This window comes from Chenopodium quinoa, unplaced genomic scaffold (genome assembly GCF_001683475.1).
Source record: "Chenopodium quinoa cultivar QQ74 unplaced genomic scaffold, ASM168347v1, whole genome shotgun sequence".
Taxonomy (NCBI): Eukaryota; Viridiplantae; Streptophyta; class Magnoliopsida; order Caryophyllales; family Amaranthaceae; genus Chenopodium; species Chenopodium quinoa.
In genome coordinates this window covers 1,806,935-1,827,881 of record NW_018745240.1, presented here as the reverse complement: position 1 = coordinate 1,827,881, position 20,947 = coordinate 1,806,935, and the positions used below count along the sequence as shown (strand labels likewise).

Below are 20,947 nucleotides of genomic sequence, written 5' to 3'. Positions count from 1 at the left end.
ACATTAAGAGTCGTGAAACACAAGTCAAAAAAAAAAAAAAAAAAAAAAATCACGAAGTTTGAAGGGCTTGTTATATGAGTTCTTATATGGCGGTTGTGGTTTTGTATATGTGCTCTGCTAATCTTAATTCTTCTTCCCACATTCCGAAATGTTCTCTAAAACCTCACTTTACCTCGGCCCTGTTCTATCCTTGATTCAAGTCCTGAGGATCTTTGATTTACTCCACTACAGTGTTGACGGAAGGTAGGCTGTAATTGTTTTAAGAGTTGATAGTTGATTTTGTAATCATAAAAATGATTTGCCCCCTGCATATATACTTGACTTGACGCTGGTATTGAGCAAAGTAGAGTGATTATTACAGAATGCTTAGCTGGTTTGATGTGTCAATATATTTGGCTTGAAATTGTAATTGAGCAAGAGTGGAGTAATTGTAACATGTCAGGTTGCATACTATTATATCAAGAGTCTAACTTCTCTGTAATTTCATGTCTTTGCTTGAGGACAAGCAAAATAATAAGCTTGGGGGAGTTGATGGAGTTATAAAAGTATATTATTTAATTTTATTAAACTCTCGATTTTATATTGATATTTAATGGTTTAATGATATACTAAGTGATTTTCTTCCCAAGACACAATTTACTACTATTTTATTTATTTGGTTGTAGGAAGGAAGATTACGATAGCAAAGTGATATTTTATTACCGCCCGGATTAAACGAAGCAAAGCTCACAAGCCTAATCAACTCACATGTGTGTCAACCCAATAATGTTTCATAGCAAATAGCCAAGTGGACCATGAACTCATGAAGTACACCAACTGGCTACTCAGTCAAAACAAAAGAAAAAAAAGAAGAACAAGAGAACTCCTCTCATTGTTTATTGCAGGTAAGGCACAAATAAATCTTGAGCGATTTTTGCGGGAAATAAAATTGTCAAGCAAGAAGAGATAAAGATGAAATTGGATAATAATTGGAGGGGGAGATTCGGATTAGCCGGAGATCGGCTGCAACAAAACAAGAAAAGCAATAGAGTCCCGTATTTTTGGGGATTCTGGAGATTAATTTGGGGATTACTCTGGGCAGCGAATTACGGAGGAGAAAACCGAATTGCATGATAGAGGGGGCTGATACTTGACAACTTGGGAAAAAGAGAGCAGCGACAACGGCGAGCTTATTCTCTTGGTGGTATTAGCTAAGTTGATTGTTAGTTACTTAATTTGGTAATACTATAATTTTGTTTTAAGAATTGAAGTGAAAAAGTCACGTTTTGCTTCTTACTTTTCACCATTTTCGTGGTTGGTATTAGAATTTGATTACTTAGTTTATCAAGTTTTCATTTTCAATTACTTTTTGCTTTGTTAATTATGAATTCCATAGTTTCTACTTTTGTTCTTATTCTTAGTATGTCAGGCTAGAGTTGTCGTGGGTACGGAGATATAGTATACATTGGATTATGGTTGTGAGAATAAGAATGTGGTAATTTGATAGTATAATGTTTATTTCTTGATTGGTTTGATAATATATTTTATTAGTATGAATTGCCAGATTATATTATAGACAGGCCATCTTTAGTATAATTTGTTAGTTTAATTGCTAGAGTACTACCGTGTGATACGTAATTGTCCGGGTTAGTATTCCTTAGTAGCACTTAGGTATTTGATAGGTGACTGAAACTTGTCCGATGTCTAAGATTATCAACCCTTTGAGTTGCACAAATCCGAGCTTGTGAGATTTGTGGCTTAAGTTAACTTTCCTAGTTATTAATGCTACTAATTAATCGAGTCTAGAGAGCTTGTTCTAGATTGTTAGTTAGTTAGACAATACTCCAAGAGCTTGTTTGGTTTATTTACAATTAAGGGAAGTGTTGAATGTTTGTTTGTGTTCATCGGCTAACATTGAGATAAGAACATAATTTTTATAATTCGATGATCAACAAATACTCCAATGCTATAATATGTCTCCCGATCCCTGTTTTATTATTATTGATTTTTATCATATTTCAATTTTAGTAGTCTTTCTTTCGTACTTTATTTGTCCCATAGTTCATAGTAGTTTATTTATTAGATCGTAGTACTATTTCTTCATAACAGGGGTTTCTAACTTACACAAGTTATAATTTAATAAATCAATTCTCTGTGGGATCGACCCTAGCTTACCCTACTACATTTTAGGAGGTTGGAGTTAGGTTTATTTTTGGTAGACACGCGACAGCCGTACCACTTACGCACTTTGTCTATAGGTTAATTTCAATTATTAAGCAGAATCCTTCGATAACTATATACTTCCATAACTTCTCACGATTCGATGGAATTTTCTTGGTGAAGCACCTAGCGTTACATAATTCCAATTTTAGGCTAAAACCTCTGTTGAGGAAAATATCTACGAGATAGCCGTCTATACAGGTAATAGACTCTTATTCCGCAGGAGAGACTCCTTGCATCTACTCCCTGGAAAGCTACATGTCCTAGCTAAGAATCTATGCAAGGGAATTGGCGGGAAAGGCTCTATCGCCTATGATGAGGCAAGCCTTGAAAATTTTCTTATTAAGAAAAAAGAGTATATCGAATATATGAAAAATGACATTTTTGGTGAGGTTGTGCAAAAAGCCCAAGAGTTATATTGGAAGAACTACAAGATCGACATAGAATGCAAGGTAACTCTTTCTTCAGTGGCTCTAACCATCTTTCGTATGAAGTACTTCGACGTTAACTCCCAACAAGCACCGGGTGACGCGAAAGCCGTTTTAGTTAGTCACTAAAGCCGTTTTCTTACTCCTTATGTAATGCATGATTTTTCGATGCCTGGAGGTGAGCCTGAGTGGCATGGAAATCTGGGTGATAAGGACTTAGATAGCCTCTTTAGCTTTATTGAGGTATATGTGGAATGCCCTGAGACTATAGTGAGGAGTTAAAGTATGCAAGAGACATAGGCTACACTGTGATCCCGCTCTCAGGCTACCTCTTCCAGAAGAAGGAAAGCCCGTTCAAGGACTATGTTAGCACTATTTATATATAATAGAATATTAAAGGCTAAGAAGGAAGGAATTGAAATGACGCCCTTGCCTAAGAACCTTTTGAATTGGTTGTACGAAAGGTTTGGAATTAACCCTAAAAGTACGATAACCTTGATCTGCAATGACAATAAATAGAACATATTTTTGAAGAAGGATTCATTTATAAACGGTCATAAGCTTAAAGGAAACAATTTGGTGTTATGGTACCATAATAATATGGAGGAAGCATCTTCGTTTAGCAACTCCTCCCTTCTCAAGTGCTCTTCCTCTCTTCTCACTTGCTGGATGAGTTGTTCTTGTTCCTTCTCGAGATCCAAGATCCGTTCTATGACTGGCTCTATTGGCATGCCCCGCTCTTCGCGCCAGCACACTTGGTGTTCGAACTCAGCAAACTCACCCTCGATTTGATCAAGTCTCTTTTGCAAAAGTTCTATCCCTGAGGAGTGATAATAGTAGCGGTCTTCATGTTTCACGGCTGGAACAGCGGCATTCACCGTAGCAGTTTCGTTTAATGAAGGTGCAGCAGTGGTATTGTCAGCATTGGAGACCCTTTTCTTTGTCTTTTCCGGGATCTGTAGTAGCTTAACCTTAAGGAACGTAGTCGATTAAGCGAAGCTTTTGGTATGTAATCGCTTATGTTAAGCTTAAGGGAAGAGAAGGCTAGATCTAACAGATAATAGTGGCATTCTTACCTAGGAACTAGAGCAGATGCAAACCTTTCATCCATTGTCTTATCGTCTTATCTTCCTAGTTATATCTACCTGTAGTTCCAGGAAGCAAGGGAGCTATGGAAGAGCGTAGGAGAGAGAGCAAGGAGGATTTATCATCATTTGTAGAAGGAAAGGATATACCATTGACTTTGGGTGATGGGACTTCTTTACCAAAGGGTAAGGTTTTAGGTCATATTTATAGTTGTATTTTATATAAAGGTGAGTCATACGTGGGGGAACTAGTGCCTAGAGTCGGGATTCGCTTCTACACGGAGGTGGGTAAAAAGATAGAAATTCTATCCGTTTCTTCTGATGACAGAACTAAACAACTGGAAGAGGCCCTTCATAATCAAGTAGAGGTCGGTTCTTTGCCAACGATTACACCTAAAAAGATAAGAAATCGTAAGAAAACATATTACAGCAGTATAACTCCTGTTAAATGCAATTCTAAGGGGTTAAACCCGTTCTTGGTTGCCGACACTGAGACTTTTTTACTTAATGAAATTCACCAACCGTATGCTACCGGTGTTATGACGGTTCATCCTAGTGATAACATCAAAAACAATAGTCGAATCGATTCATACTTCAACGAGGATTACACTTTAGAAGTCTTCAAAAGCTTTCAAGCAAGGAGCTCTAAGTTACTCAGCGACTTTATACATAGGATTATTTCAATTATTAAACAAAACCCAGCAATACAAACCGTGTACTTCCACAACTTCTCACGATTCGATGGGATTTTTATCCTGAAGCACCTAGCGTTACATCATTTCAATTTTAGGCTAAAACCTCTTATGAGGAATTAATAATAGAATTTATGAATTACTGTATACGCAGGTAATAAAAGAATCTTTAGCTTTCGTGACTCTCTGCATCTCCTTCCTGGAAAGCTAGATAGCCTTGCTAAGAGTTTATGCCCTGGTCTTGGTAGTAAGGGTTCTTTTGATCATAAAAAAGTGACAGTCGAAAATTTGGGTAAGATGAGAGCTAGCGTGTTAATGTATATGGAGCAAGACATACGTCTTCTTGGGGGTGTATGTAATGCAAAATTCCTAAAGGTTGTATTGGACACACTACAAGGTGGACATTGTGAGCGCGCTCACTTGTTCAGCTATGGCTCTGAAAATCTTTCGCAAGTAGTTTTACAATGATCAATCATTCCCAATCCACATCCCTAATCAGAATGAAGATACCTTCATTTGTTGTGGATACTGTGGAGGTCTTACAGACGCTTACAAGAAATTGGGTAGAAACCTATTCTACTATGATGTGAACTCACTCTATCCGTTCATTATGAAAAAATGTCCCATGCCAGGAGGTAAGCCAGTCTGGGATGGTAATCTGGTTGATAAGGACATAGACAACCTATTTGGATTTATAGAGGCTTTTGTGTCATGCCCTTCTTAAGTCAAAAAACCTTTTCTCCCCGTTCGGGGAAAAGATGGTACACTTCTCTTCCCCACGGGTGATTTGGTTGGTGTATACTATAGCGAGGAGTTAAAGTATGCAAGAGACATAAGCTACATTGTGATTCCAGTCAGTGGGTACCTCTTCGAGAAGAAGGAAAGCCTTTTCATAGAATATGTGAATTCTCACTTTGATAGTCGATTACAGGCAAAGAAAGATGGAAATGAAGCTTTGTTATTTGTTTATAAAATCCTTATGGTTTCGCTCTATGGAAGATTTGGTATCAACCCAAATAGCACTAAAACGGAGTTATGTGATAGCGAGCGCTATCACTTTTTAATGAAACAAGATTCCTTCATTAGTTTTCATCCGATTATAGAGAACCTATACATGGTATCCTATCATACTGTTACGGCTGATGATAACATTCATTGGGCTCAGCCTAAGAACTCTGCAGTTCAACTTTCCGCCGCAATCACTGCATGCACTAGGATCTACATACACCCATTTACATCAAAGGATGACTGCTACTACATAGACACAAACTTTATTGTTCTTGCCAATCCTCTTCTAGAGGGCTTAATATCTTCCAAAGTCTTAGGGTTGTTTAAATTAGAAGATAAAATCAAAGAAGGATACTTTTTAGCGCCAAAAGCATATGGCTATATTTCCGAAGAAGACACAAATGTAATTAAGTTCAAAGGACCAGCAAAACACCTGGTGGATATTTCTTGGTTTAGAGAACAACTCGCTAACCCTTCTCGTAGGATGAAAGTCCAAATCAAAAATGAATTCGAGATTGATTGGGACAACCAGACTGTCGGTGTTAAAGAATATGATTACAATTTGGGGATTAAACTGAACAGTAAGAGGATTACTCAACCTGATGGAGAGACTTTACCCATTGAAGTCAATGATATGTGTGGGGTAGCCAAATCACTTTTTAAAAAGCTAATGAAACTGTAGACAATGAATACTAAGTTGTTGAATAAGCTTTGTTGATAAAATATCTCATTAATGGTGTAAACAATACTTTCCAGTGAGCTTTCTCTCAAAGCTCTCCCACCTTTCTTGATGGGCATTCCAACAAAGATTCTCGCCGCATACAGAATGACAATAGCCATAGTAGTGCTGTTTAAAATGCGAGACGTTAGCATTCCAAACTTTAAGTCTTCGTTTGTCATTTCTAATGTCCTCCAGTACCTCCAGACTAAAGAACTTATTTAGCCTTTTGGCTAGAGATTACACTCTGACAGACATCCTTTTCTGTCAAAGAATTATCCTCACCCGCACTTTCTCTATAGGGATTGAAATAAGATTCATCCAAATCATATTTCTGTATCTTTTCTCCTGACCGGGTCAAATATGTGAAAACCTTCTCAGTAGAATAGTAAACTTCTCATCTAAGTCAATAGAAGCGGCAGATGCTTTCTCTCTTCACGAGTCGTCTGGCTCTAGACTGACCCACCTTTTCCTACCCCCGAGCCGGCTACAACTTTATCAAATCATTCCTTTTCGCGCACTACTTCACTTAACGGGTTATGCTACCTGTGATTCTAGGAAGTCGGGGATTCCCTTTGCTATTTATTCTTCCTGTTCTTCGGGTCTCATCTCAGCGGCTAATTTTTAAAGAAAAAAAAGAGAAAAAAAAAGAAGTGGGATTATAAAAGAAAAAAAAAAACACCCATATTATACAAGAAAAATAAAAGAGAAAAGCAAAGTGAGAGAGCTAGGAGAATCGAACAAGTGACCATGTGTGCTATCATGTACTACCTATATACCACTAAAGCAAGACCATTTATGTGAAGTTAATATTCACTTAATAATACTCATACGATAAATTTACAGGGGCCCAAGTTAAAAAATTATGGGCCACGCGGCTAGGCTACGGGGTCGGGCCCCTACTAGCCCACCTTGTAGCTCCGCCCCTGGTAAGAACACCAATGGAAGCCCCTACAAAGATTAACAACTGAGACCAAGAGGAAAAGAGATGGTAGTATGGAGAAAAAAGGGAAGAAGAGAGAAGGAAAACCTTAAAAAAAAAAATAAGCAATGGAGGCTAGGAATACCCTCCCAAGAAAGAAACTCTAGAGGAAACAAAAAAAAACCCTTCCAAGGAGAAAACCTAGAAGGAACCACTCTAATTTATGTGGTTTTTTTTTAAAAATAAAGTCTAATGCTTCACTAATCTTGACATTAGTATAAGTATAAAAAATAATGGTGTACATACCATTATTGTTGAATTAGTCATGCATGCAATTTTTACAATATACTCCGTTAAATTTTAGTAACAAATGTGCGTTGCACGGGACTTAATCTAGTTACTACTATAAAGAAGCAATAAAATTACAAAATTAAAAAATTTTGCTGTAGCCAGGATTCAAACCTGGATCTTTGCTCATAAGATTTAGCCAATGTGCTACTGCAGCTTCTTTGCTGGATATTTTCAAACAAAAAAAATTATACGATGTATAATATTGGATGATAACATACAAAAATAAAAATTTTGTTACAGCCAGGAGTCGATCCTGGATCCGCATAATAAGATTAACCAATGTGCTACTGCAGCTTTAACTGTGATCAAAGTTAGCCCGACCCACCCGATTTTGGGCAGAATTTTTTGCCCCGAAATTGAATTGGGCTCGGCCCGCCCCAATTTTTTTTTTTGTACGGGTTTGGAAATGCGTTTTTATGCATATTTAGTTGGTTTTTTAGGCCTGTCCCGAAAAGCCTGCACGGCCTAACCATTTTGGGTGGGTTTGGGCACAAAAATTCCGGCCCGAAGCTTGGCCCAGTCCAACCCAAGAAGTGGACATAATTTTTTTAACTTTGGCCTACCCTGACCCGCCCAATGATCACCTCTGGTTTAACTGTTAAATTCTTACGATCAAATATATTTATATTATGTTATCAAAAAGTTAAAATCCGAATGCAGTAGAATTACATTGAAAGGAAAGGATTTCATATTTTCATGAATAATCAAACATTTCCAGAAAAATTGATTTCAAGGTATTTTCTTTCCCAGGTAAATCAATGTTTGTCTTAATTTCATTCAAATTCACATTAATTTTTTCAATTTTTACAAGTTTTTCCCCAGATTTAGGGGTTTAGTAGCCTTGAATTAAAACAAAATCTAATGTAATGGCAATACAATTAGTCAAATTCATGTTAAAATTCTCAAATTCTGTTTCATTTAGTTCAAATTCAACAGTAAGAACAATTTCATCTGTACAATATGTAGCATCTAGGGCAAGAGACCCAACATTTGAGAAGTATATGGATCATTACAAGAAGCTTGTTAAAGTAATTGCTATTCAAGACTTAATCTTGGCAAACCCTAACAAAAACCCACCTTCAGTTTCGGTTGATTTCTTGTCTAGGTTGTCTCAAAGACTACACCTTAACAGGGGTGCACCGTCGTTTCTTCGTCGGTACCCTCATGTTTTTGAGATTTTCTATGACCATACTAAGTCTATGCCTTATTGTAAATTGACTGATAAAGTGGTTGAGATTGCTAAATTGGAGGCGGGTGCGATTAATGAGTCTTTGTCATTGGTTGTGGAACGATTGGTTCGAGTGTTGTTGATGTCGGTGTCTAGGTCAGTGCCGTTGAGGGCGGTTTTTAAAGTGTGGAGGGAGTTGGGTCTTCCTGATGATTTTGAGGAGTCTGTGATTGCAAGGAATCCTCAGTTGTTCTTGCTTTGTGATGGGAATGAGCCTAATACCCATGTTTTGAAGCTTGTTGGTAGTTACTCTAGTGATCATTTTACTGCTGCTGTGGAGGATTGGCGAGTTTTGGAGTGTTGTAAGGAGGATTCAAAGGTTGATAGGACGGAGATGCAATATAGTTTTAAGCAAGGGTTTCCACCTGGAATGAAGTTGAAGAAGACTTTTAGGACAAAGGTTAGGGAATGGCAGAAGTTGCCATATGCTGGGCCGTATGAGGTTGTAGGAGAGAAGAAGAGAGCAAAGATTGGTTTAAAGGGGTTGGAGAAACGAGCTGTTGCTATTGTTCATGAATTCATGAGTTTGACTGTTGAGAAGATGGTGGAGGTGGAGAAGATCAGTCATTTCAGGAAGTGGTTTGGGATTGATTTGAATATCAGGGATCTATTTTTGGATCACCCTGGGATTTTTTATTTATCCAACAAAGGGAAGATGCATACAGTTTTTTTGAGAGAAGCTTATGAAAGGGGACGATTGATCAACCCAAATCCTGTTTATGAGGCCAGGATGAAGCTTCTTTATCTTATTATGATGGAACGTCGCGGAATGTTAACTATGACTCAAGAGTCAGTCAATGAGAAAGGTGATGTGCAAGACAAAGACGATAGACAGATTTCTGCCTCTTCAGTTTTAGACAATAATGGCACAGATAAATGATGTCAGAGCTAAGATGGTGGGTACATGCTTATCTGTTTCCATCTTTTTTATCATTCTAATCTAGACAACAATAGTTGATTACAATTTGAAATTAATCTGATGAGTTTACTACTGTCTCTTTAGGTTAAAATGCTTGACTGATATTGGTGTGGACAGATCTCTTTTATCTTTAGCTGATTACATTTCACATTGCAGCATTTCATCAAAAACCTTATTGTTATACTTGTATTATACAATACTGACTCTGTATATTCATGAATCATGATTTCATGCTGAAATTTGTAATTTGTAACAATTCCAGCTTTCTATCTTCTGAGATTTAGTGCAATATGTGACGCATATTTTGACTTTGTGAGTTTTTATTCGTTTATTACGGCATCAACTTCACATCCTTATGAGATGTATATTAATTTTGAGGTATTAACATATCATTATTTCAAATTGGTTACTTAAGTATTGTCTTAACAATTTCTTATTATATTATGTAGAGAAATGTATTAAAGATTTTGGTAAAAGCATGCAAGGATGATTAGAACTGGTTACTTAATGTATTCCCTACAGATAAGATTGTTTTTTGTTACTCTTACCCCCTCTTTTTTGGTTGGGGAGAGGGGGTGGGGAAAATATCATACATTTGCTATATTAGCTATATTAAAAAAAAAAAAAAACCTGACATGTCTTCATTAGAGACTACTAGGTCATAAATGATCACATATTCATCTAGTTATATATATGTTCCAAATAGCTTGTATATCCTACTTTTGTAATGCTGCTTTTACAGTGGGATTTTATCGCTAATAGTGATATGAATTCTAGCGAACAAAAATTTGAGGGATGTTATGTCAAATCATTTCCGCCCTTAGATTGGGGATGGGGGCAATTTTGAAAGGACTGTTAGATTGTACTTTCCCTCATGAAGTTGAAGCGAATTTGAACTGTATGGTTTTGTTCTGTGGTGGATGCTTTGTATGTTTAAGAAATACTTGAGTTCAAGTACCATTTGTGTTGCTTTTAAAACTGTTTTGTTTAACTGTTGATGTATGCTGCTGCAGATCAAAATGTTGGATTACTGAAAACATGAGGTTGGCAATGGAGCCTGTTCAATTTATTGTCACAGCTCCTAGTGAAAATTCCATTACATTGGAGTTTCAGAGGGTGATTCGCAGATGAGTAGAAGTCAATATTTGTGGCCCAACAATCCAGAAGTATATCAAGACTTGCAGAAAGTGGATACTGAGATTACTGACCTATCACACCTCTTGTGCTTATGCATGACATTCTTGATAGGTGAGCAGATGAATGATCATGTTTGTGAATTTGTACCTGCAGATTGTTTCATTTTCTGGTTTTGATTGTCAGCTGCATAAAGATACAATGTGATCCATTTTACTCAGTGTAGATTTATTCTGTCTCGCTTTGTTCTTTCAGAAATGATTGTCTTCTACATTTTTCATTTTGACCATGGTTACCATGGATAGCTCATGAATTTCTCATTGTTTGTCTGCATAATATCATTAGCTTATCTGCCTCACAAACTTCAGTTTGATGCTGATCATTTTTCAGGAAAAGCAGTCAATAAAATTCGATACTGTGTCATCCTTTTGTTAACTGTACTTATGGGAATGAATATTTTGATATCTTAACATTTGGGATCTGAACTTTAAAATCTTATCGTTTGGGACCTAAAGTTGGATACTTGGATGTATGCCTTTGATTTTCTCTCTTCTTTTAATTCCTTTTCCCAATGGTTAGATTGATGGTGAGGAGAGAGATCGTTGTAGGAGGAAAGAGTGGAGGAATGTTTAGCTGAGAGAAGAGAGAAAAGGTTTTGATTGGTAAAATCCGGTCAGATTGCAAATAAAGTTGTATTAATTATTTACAGAATGGTTCTTGCTGAAATATCTACTCTTTAGTCTCAACTCTCAAATTACTTGCTCAGTAAGCAGTTGGCAGAGTTGGTACAATTACAGTGAAAAAATACAGAGAAAAAGGTAGAGAGGGTAGGCCTAACTTTACTGACATTTTAGAGGAAAAGCTGACCATTAAAGGATGGGGGAAGTATTTGAGTTACTCTGAAAAGGGAAATGGTGCGAGTATAGTGAGACAGTGAGTATTTTTTGTAAAAAGCTCTGAATACTAATTGTGTTTGCTGAAATTCACTGTATGTATTATGCCTTTATGTGTAAAACATATGATTTGGTTGTGCTATGTTTTCTTATTGATGATGGTACAAATTTTAGTGTTCAGTCCCCAGTTTTAATACTTAGGGGATTGGTCGCAGTATTTGGATATGACTAGTAACTGAAGTTTTATTAGATCTCGAAGAATTTAAAATTTTACCCCGTCCAGCTTCTGGTGAAAATCATTCTTTCTTGGTATTTTGGTCTAAATAAAGCCCCAAACAATTGAGCTTTTTTACTTTGCACTGTTTTTGTTGTTTAGTCTACATTCAGTAAATATGATGAGGGTTGATCCAATTTCCCCTATTCTTTAATTACAGGAGCCAACTTTGTCTGTTACTCCTGTGAAGTGGCTGGTGTAGTTCATGGGAGCAAGAAGCCAATCATTTCTCTTCCCAGGAATTATTCCTGCATCTGGTCAGTGGTTTTTTCGTAGATATTCCTGCCATTGCCCATGCATCAGTTCTTCCTCAATGCAGTCTACGGACAAGGACATCAATGAATAAGTTTACCCTAGAGATCCGTATTGTGATCCAAAGGATGGTAGTGCTTTGATTCGTAACTTAGTCATGTGCCAAGGCTATCTAAATCACACATTGACTTGGTATGTGTTCTCCATTTGGACACTTTGTTATGCTTGCACTTGAAGCTTTACGTTTGAATCTCCTCAAGTCCTCGAGGCAATATTTATTTTGCTTTTTTTTTTTTTTTTTTTTTTTTTTAATTTTTTAATTTTTTTTTTTAAAATCTACTAGAGTATATACCTGGTGCTAATGCACAAGGTGTATCAATCATATAAGAAACTTATATTAGAAAAGAAAAAATAAATAAGATCAACATTAGTTATTGTTTGGAAGTTATCTTCAATTATAATTTTTTCTCTTGGGTAGTTATTTATTAAGTTATGAAAAGTTGTATAAGAAGTTTATTGGAAGGATTGCATATAAATTCACCATTAAGATTTTTGGAGAGATTTGGTGATAGCATACTCTATTACTTCGTATCGTAGAAGAGTAGAATGCTTATTAACTTGCAAAGATAAACAATGTTGGAAGTTATGGGAAATTATTGGCTTAAGATTGCACATAAATTGAGGATTACAGGTTTAGAGAGTTGTGATTAAAATTTTGAACTATTGACCCGCATATTAGGGCTTCAGTGTTTTGCACCTCGACCCTCTTAGGATCAATTTTCATAGAGATGTGCCATCTCCTGGAAAACACTTTTTATTCCACGATCAACATACTAAAACATCTTAATAATATAAAAACCTCAACCTTTATTTTTCCCTATCAGCTCACTTCCTCAACCTATATCAAATGTTACACTTTTCATCAAGTTCCTTTATCAACAACACAAAAGATAACACACACGACCTCTCAAATTCTCACATTTACATCTTCTTATACAATTAACATTTCACATAGACATTCTATTGCCAATTGAGATCACAATTAACATAAAAACCTTAGGCATCGAACCAAGGAGGTCAGCCAAACTTCACCGTCCACTGGCTTTATGGTTTGAAACAAGCAGGCAGACAATGGTTTGCCAAATTAATTTAAGACTTGAAGATGCGAGACTATGATTAATCCCAAGACGACAATTTCTTACTTAAAAATGGCATATCACCTTCGATGCAGTATATGTAGATTATGCAGTTCTACAGGACTTAGCTGAAATTCAGAATCTCAAGGCTCGTCTGCAAAATGCATTCAACATTGAAGCCTTGGAAAGTTAGGATGCTTGAACTATCTTCTTGGTGTCTGGTTTAATTATGTGGTTGATTTGTATACACTTAAACCAATGGCTACACCATTACCTTAGAACAAGTTATATGCAGAATAATGTGACTTGTTTCAGGATCTACCCCTTTTTAGGATCCTTATTTGGAAGTTGAATTTCCTCATAAATGTTGGCCTAATCTTGCTTATAGATTTCATATATACCCCGGAGTCAGTACATGCATCAACCAAGGAAACCGCATTATAACAATTTAGTGCATGTTCTCAATGATGTAGCAACAGCAGCATGAAAAGGCATCAACTGATGGCAACTGATCAACTCTGATTATTAGCCTTCTGAAGTCCTGATAGGGAATAATGTCCTAATCTATGTTACTCGAACTCTTCATTTTACCTCAAGTACCTGTGTCGAACCCTCGACACTCGGATATGGGTGTGACACTTGGACACTTCATTTTAGTTTAAAATCATTGATTTTTTTTTCACAAAATAGCTGAGTCGGACACTTGGACGCGTACTTGTGTCGAACATGGGTACCCGAGTCCGAGTAACATAGGTCCTGATTCCAAAAGGTTAGTAACATGTTATCTAATTCTTCTTCACTTGAATCAGCTGAAAATCAAAGAATTAGAACACAAATTCCATGTATTCCTTCGAAGTCGAGTACAGAGCAATGGTATTGCAGCATATCTGAACTTACATAGATGGTGCATTTAATTGAAGGGATTGGGCTGGCAAATCTCTATGAATCCAAGATTCTTGTGTTCCATGGCAATATTTTTAAACAAATACATAGATATTGACTATAGGTTCAGATGTTCTCACCTGGCTTATGTATAACAAAGGTGCTTCCATCACCTCAGTTAATTGTGATAAAGTCCAAGGTAGGCAATTGTTTCAGGCCTTAGCTTTAATGGCTTTTTGGACTATGCAATTAGTCAAAGTCGGCATACTCGGCATGTCCAACAAGATTGCAGGCTGATGATCTAGTGAGATCTACGTAATAGCAACCAGGGGATCAAAAAGTCATCGGCAGAAGTTTAGTTTGAAGGTTTTTTTTTATTACGGATGCAATGTCAACACAGTTTGTTAGATGATTGTTATGGCATTTAGTAATAAGGCTTAGATAGATTTATATACTCTGATCTGTGTCTCACTCGAGAATCTATTCAACGTGTCATTAAATGGCACCTGAAGTGTCTCACCCTAGTATTTATTCAATCTGTTTCATTACATGGCATCAGAACTGTATTAACTGAAATCTTTCTCTGCTTACAGTAATGGCATTTGAGTTGCAAGAAGACAGTGATTATAGCTAGAAATTCTTATCTTATCTTTCTCATTAAGTAGTTGATTTGGTATTGACATGTGAATACATGAAAAGATGATTTCCATTGAATCAAATATACTTACAATTATTTGATTATCACTAACACGTAAAGGTGGAGAAAGTCGATTGCTAGTGTAGCCACCATAAGTGGAACTTTTCTTAGGAAATAGAACTTCTTATGCTAAACCAAACAAGAAGTAAATTTTCGTGAGAACTGCAACTTCTTTCGAGGAAATGTCTAAGCAAATAAGCACTTAATTTTTATTTTATTTTTTTAACAAACCATACAAGCACTTAAAACTATTTTATTGTACTCTAATAACATTATGGCCACATTAGGAATTCCTTCGTGAGGATTGTTTTCTAACGTTCTTTTTATAAAATACTCCGTATGAATAAATAAAACACTAATTAAATCAACAAATGATACAGACTTGGTTGCCCTGGCTGTGAAAATCGACGTGGTCTTCACCACTACAGATCAAACCAACAATGTCTAATCTAAAATATTAACAAATAGAGCCATACTAGTAGTAATCAAAGAATCAAATAATGATAAGGTACATACTTACGATATCATGTACTTCATCAAATTGATATAAAATTACAAAATATTATTTGATATCAAATTTATTTATTCTTTTGAGTTTAATTAATTTGGTAGGTCTAAATTAGAAATGAAAAATGCATGAAAATGCCCGCTGAATTACACATCAATGACAACTACAATTAACAAACTAAGGGAATCTGTAAACCATGTCAAACTATCTGCCTTCTACATTTGAGTATTTATGTAAAGTCTACTCATCATTACCTTACCATACATTACTCTCTCTATCTCTCTCTCTCTTGTTGACAACGTAGCTGATCATTTTTAGTTTTATACTTATTTCGAGCTTTATCAACAACAGCTATTGATTCTAATTTTCATTACGAGTACTTCCTTTGTTTATACAGTATATGACAATTTTTATAATTTTACACTATTTACACACCTTTTTCATGATAACACTAAGAAACATATAACTAGTCATTGTATAAACTTTTAAATTATCAAATTGTTACTTCTGTACAACTTTAATTGTATAGCTATAGTCTTTTTTTCAAAAAAATTAATCACTCACTCTCTCTCTCAATCCATTAGTCAATTGTCATAATGACCTCTTGTAAGGGTAAAGGATTTTATTTAAAAAAATAACTAAAATAAATGAAGCGTCAAATGAAAATGTGCCATGGAGTACTTTTTACCAGTTTAATACGAGTACTTCGTAGGATCATTATGTGTTATTTAAAAGTTAGACTATTTAAAACGTCATTCATGATCTTGTTGGTATCAAATTTTTAAAATTCGTCATTATATTGAACTAAACTCAAAACTTTAATACGGAAGAACAATTTTGTATATTTTTGACATTTTAATATTAAGATATAATTTTCAATACAAGCACATATTGATAAGGGGTGTTTTTTTCTCTATGGAATCCTTCAATAGATGTATATGTATAATAAAACCACCCTTCAACATGTCGAGAAGGTGTACAAAGGCACATAATGTCTTTGACATTCAAGCAAGAAATGCAACAATGAAAAATTAATTAAGGTCAACATTACGAACATCCAAATTATGTCAAAAAAAAAAAATCCCAAATAATCCAATTGTGATTCTAAGACTGTTTTACTTATATTCTTTATAATCTACCATATAATTATGTGCGCATTATTGTTTGAATATCTCTTTTAATTTTTTAAAGGTGGATTTTCATGGAAAACAACAATCAATATTATGGAAATGGCAACAATACCAACAACAACAATAGTTGCAATAGATGACACAAATCTTGATTTTTCAAACTTGGATATGTTTTCCGTTACAAACATGGGTGAACTTCCTCATAGTGCATCTATGGACAATATTTTAGAAGAATTGTTGCAAGATACTCATACTTGTACCGATACCAATACTCGTGACTTAAGTGAAGATCGCAACCTTACACATGATGACATTCATTTGCAAACTAATGTGTTACATATGTCGTCTAATAATGAGGAGAAGAGTAGTGACAACGACGATTTTGTTCACATCAACGAATATAAAGGTAAAAAACGGAGAAGGAAAGATCAAGGATGTAATAATAAAGAAGCTGTACGCAAGTATCGAGAAAAGATTAAGGCAAGAGAAGCCATCCTAGAGGAAGAGATTCAAAAGTTAAAAGGATTCAAATCAACAATTGTTAAAGAGGCTAGAAGGTGAGCGCGCGTTGCATGCTGAGATTTCGGTGCTTAAGTGTTTGCTTGTTGATATACGAGGGAGAATCGAAGGGGAGATAAGCTCTTTCCGGTATCACAAACCATCTAATACTAGTTTTCATGGTTATGATCATAGGATCCTATGCAATGAACATTATGGAATTGGTGGAAAAAAGGTGCAATAAGATTCAGTGTTATATAATGGTGGTGAATCTATGAAGGTTAATTACATGAAGAGTCTAGGTACTAAACCGTCAAAAGACGTTTTTATTTTTGGAAAAGAATTGGACAACCTTTAAATTAGTTGTTCAATTGGCAAATTCAACCATTCAAGCACATAAATATTTTGATTGATGGAGGATGTAGGAGATGGAGGGATGCCCACAATTCCTATGATAGGGTGGAGACCCTTCCCCGTGTACCTTATTGATTAAAAAAAAAATTGATTGATGTTGTTCTGGTCTTATCTTGATTTTCAAATTAGAAATCCCATGTAGGTTATTAAAAACAAATAATAATAATACACACTTGAACTTATCATTTAAGGTTTTTATTTTTTTATTTTTTTATTTTTTTTTTCAAATTTAGTGATTATACGAGAAAGTATTGTGAGAAACTGGACTCATGCTGAGATGTATATAAGATATCAATTTATATTACCTCTATTTCTATATATTTGCAACATTTATCATAAATGGATACTACAAATTATTTGCAACAAATGTTTTCTTTTCTTTTATATTTGTCATTTCTTTTTATCTCTCCTCATCACATGCTACTTTATTTTTCACTCTCCATTTACCACTTACAAACAAATTTTACCCAAATGATGATCAATGCCACATCATTGCAAAGAAATTGAAACGAAGGTAATATACATTTAAACATCTTGATTTTTGAGATTTAGATATAAATTTTTTCAACATTTCTTATAATTTTTTTGAAAATTTCATATTAGTTATTTGTCATATCTGTTTTTTAAGGGCGGATGAACTCAAGATAAAACAATCTCACTCATTACTTTGTATATTTTTTAATTAATAAGTATAACAAAATTTGATTAGGTTACGTACATATATTCAAGATTCTTATATATTGAAATTTGAAAGTAATTTATAGAGTAAGATTTTCTCATATTGTGAAATTGTGAATAGCAACAAAATTCATGATAAGATAATCAATACTCTCTCTGTTTTTTTTGTTAAGTGCACTATTTTCCACCATTTTTTTTAAGTATTCCATTACCAAAAGTGAAAACCCCACTCATATTATATTTTATTTCACCCTCTACATTTCATAATATTTTCTCCCTCTCATATTATTCCTAGTGGTCCCCATTTATATTTCCCTCTCTTACTTTTCCAATTTTTTTTTAATCCTAACCATACCCACTTATACACTCCCTCCGTTTCATATTAATCGTAATAGTAGACCTTGCACAAAGTTTTAGGAAATTTATAGGATAGGGATCATAAGATGAATTTTATAATATAAAATATAATTAGTGTGAATATATTTTATTGTTAATAGGAGAGAGAAATAATAAAAAAAAGTAGTATAAGTGGAGGGCGCCCCCATTGATCTTTTTGATCAATTTAACTTGTCAATCAAAATGGCTCTTTTGTAAATAAAGTGAACAACAAACATCCACATAAGGGGAGCAATGAATGATGGCAATTAGTCAGCAGCTGAGTAGGAGTGCCCCCATATAACGTCTGTTAGAGTGTTGAGCATCACCGTCAAGTTTTAATGTCATTGATTTGTCTTATTTATATCCACATATCATGTTCATCTTTTTTGGTGTCGTAAATTCAAAAATTCACACTTCTTATCCATTGTTCTGGCAAGTGATTTCGCAACGAAGCTTGATGTGAGTGATTTTGGTATTTAATCAATCAGAGTGTTGGGTAAGTCGAATACAAACTAAGTTCATTTTTGATTTTGGTATCTATAGAAGGATTATTGTTACATTTGAAATTAAAGATTATTAAATAGCATCATTGAACACTGGGTTTTTTGTTTTTAATCATATTTATGGAGTATTCTTTTATCTGTTTATTACGGATTATTGAAATGGATGGATTCTTGAAGTAGATTTTGGTGTGAAGTATTCGAATCAGTATATAAGAAAGTGTGATAATACTCGTTCGATTAGTTGGACATTGATAACTAGAATTTGTTTGTGTTTGTGTTAGAATTTTGAAGACGTCTAAACTAGCCATGGAGAACTGTAATGTTTCGCCCGTAGTTGGTGGCTGCATAGATAGTGGTTTGCAAGATAAGGGGAGTGGGGTTAGGTGCAGATGCAGAGAGGAGCCTTGTCTGGAAGATGATGGAAAGCATTGTTGTGAAATCGGAGATGAAATTGTACCTTATGTAGAGGGAGAATTCACTCAATCTATCTATCGTGGATCACCAAGGCCAAATGATGTAACCCATAACTCCCTTATCAAAATAGTTGAGACGGTTGAAACCATTGTGGCTAGTAATCATATTAGTATAGTCACATATGTCGAGGCTCCTAAAATTGGAATGATGTTTAAAAAATGGCAAGATATAGAAGCTTATTACAAAGAATATGCAGAACAAAAAGGATTTGGGGTATGTAGAGTGCAAGGGGTTTATTCTAAGGGTCCGAATAGAGATCGTACAACAACAACTTGGAGGTGTGAGTGTTGGGGGGGACCAGACATGAGGGCTTAAAGGGAGGTTAAGAGGAGGGCAAAATCAATGGATGTGTCAGGGTCTGGTGGAGTTGTTGATGGAGTAGTATGTGAGGATGAACTTAGTCGTCGAAAAAGGAGGTCGAAAAAATGTGGTTGCCAAGCAATGATCTATGGTAGTGTTGACAGGGATGGTGAGTGGACTTTAAAGAAAGTCAAGTTGGAACATACCCACCTAACTTCACCAGGTAAGGCAAAGCTAGTTATAGAGTATCGGATGAAGAATTTTACATCCAAAGTTAGGAGGAAGCTGTTGAATTATTTTGAAGAGGGTGTTCCTGTATCTCAAATTCATGGTTGTATGGTTAATGAGAGTGGTGGACCAGAGAACATTGCATTTACCGTGAAAGACCTTCAACATGAGGTCTACAAGGAACGGAGGTTACAAATGGTGGGGGGTGATTCAACCGCGATGATGACTTATTTTGCAAAAATGCAAGCCGGAAATCAGAATTTTTATCATTCACAAAGGTTAGATAATGAAGGACGACTGAAAGATGTATTGTGGGTTGATGCAAGGAGTAGCCGTGCTGCGTATGAAGAGTTTGGAGATGTTTTGTGTTTTGATGCTACGTATTTGACAAATGAGTATGATTTACCATTTGTCAATTTTGTAGGTGTTAACCACCATGGACAATCAATTTTGTTGGGTTGTGCTTTGGTTTCCCGCGAGGATTGCGATACATATCATTGGATTTTTAAACAATGGTTAGAATGAACGAATAATCGTGCACCAGTAGCAATACTAACAGATCAAGCGGCTGCAATGAGGAAGCCACTGGAGGAACTAATGCCATCAACAAGGCATCGTTGGTGCATTTGGCACATAATGAAAAAAATTCCAGAGAAGCTTGGTAAATGTAACAGGTATGTGTGTACCAATATGTGTATCATTGGTAGATAGTACATTTGTATTTGATACTCGTACAATTTTCTTTTAAAAAATAATTAACAAAACCCTAATACAGTTTAACATTCGTGTATCATTATCAGTGAGCCCAATTTTAACATATGTGTATCATTACCGGTTAAACCAATTGTTATTATAATATAAGACATACCTAGTACATTGTTGATTCACTCACTAAAGTTACTTTATGATTTTCAGGTATAAGAAGTTCAAGACTGAGCTGAAGGCAACTGTATATGAAAGCTTTACAGTGCAAGAGTTTGAAAGCCGGTGGTTAGCCTTTGTCAAGGAGTATGCGCTG

General features: G+C 35.3%; 2 protein-coding genes across 2 annotated transcripts; both read left to right on the top strand.

Moving 5' to 3' along the window:
* The first annotated feature begins 2,780 nt into the window (after window positions 1-2,780).
* LOC110711201 (DNA polymerase-like) lies at window positions 2,781-6,094 on the top strand. The gene is made up of 5 exons (XM_021889580.1): window positions 2,781-2,870; window positions 3,763-3,898; window positions 4,559-4,857; window positions 4,904-5,039; window positions 5,130-6,094. Exons 1-5 carry the CDS (start codon window positions 2,781-2,783, stop codon window positions 6,092-6,094), a joined length of 1,626 nt encoding a protein of 541 aa, XP_021745272.1.
* A 1,937-nt stretch (window positions 6,095-8,031) lies between these two features.
* On the top strand, window positions 8,032-13,200 carry LOC110711154 (protein ROOT PRIMORDIUM DEFECTIVE 1-like). Its single transcript, XM_021889535.1, has 3 exons — window positions 8,032-9,527; window positions 10,564-10,798; window positions 12,012-13,200. Exon 1 carries the CDS (start codon window positions 8,270-8,272, stop codon window positions 9,509-9,511), a length of 1,242 nt encoding a protein of 413 aa, XP_021745227.1. The 5' UTR covers window positions 8,032-8,269; the 3' UTR covers window positions 9,512-9,527; window positions 10,564-10,798; window positions 12,012-13,200.
* Window positions 13,201-20,947: the final 7,747 nt, after the last annotated feature.

Bases quoted from the DNA above. Each gene is read 5' to 3' on its own strand.
- LOC110711201 (XM_021889580.1), top strand. From the start codon at position 2,781: ATGCATGATTTTTCGATGCCTGGAGGTGAGCCTGAGTGGCATGGAAAT. The intron at 2,871-3,762 runs GTATATGTGGAA...TTATCTTCCTAG, and splicing joins GCCTCTTTAGCTTTATTGAG to TTATATCTACCTGTAGTTCC. The intron at 3,899-4,558 runs GTAAGGTTTTAG...CTGTATACGCAG, and splicing joins TGGGACTTCTTTACCAAAGG to GTAATAAAAGAATCTTTAGC.
- LOC110711154 (XM_021889535.1), top strand. From the start codon at position 8,270: ATGGCAATACAATTAGTCAAATTCATGTTAAAATTCTCAAATTCTGTT.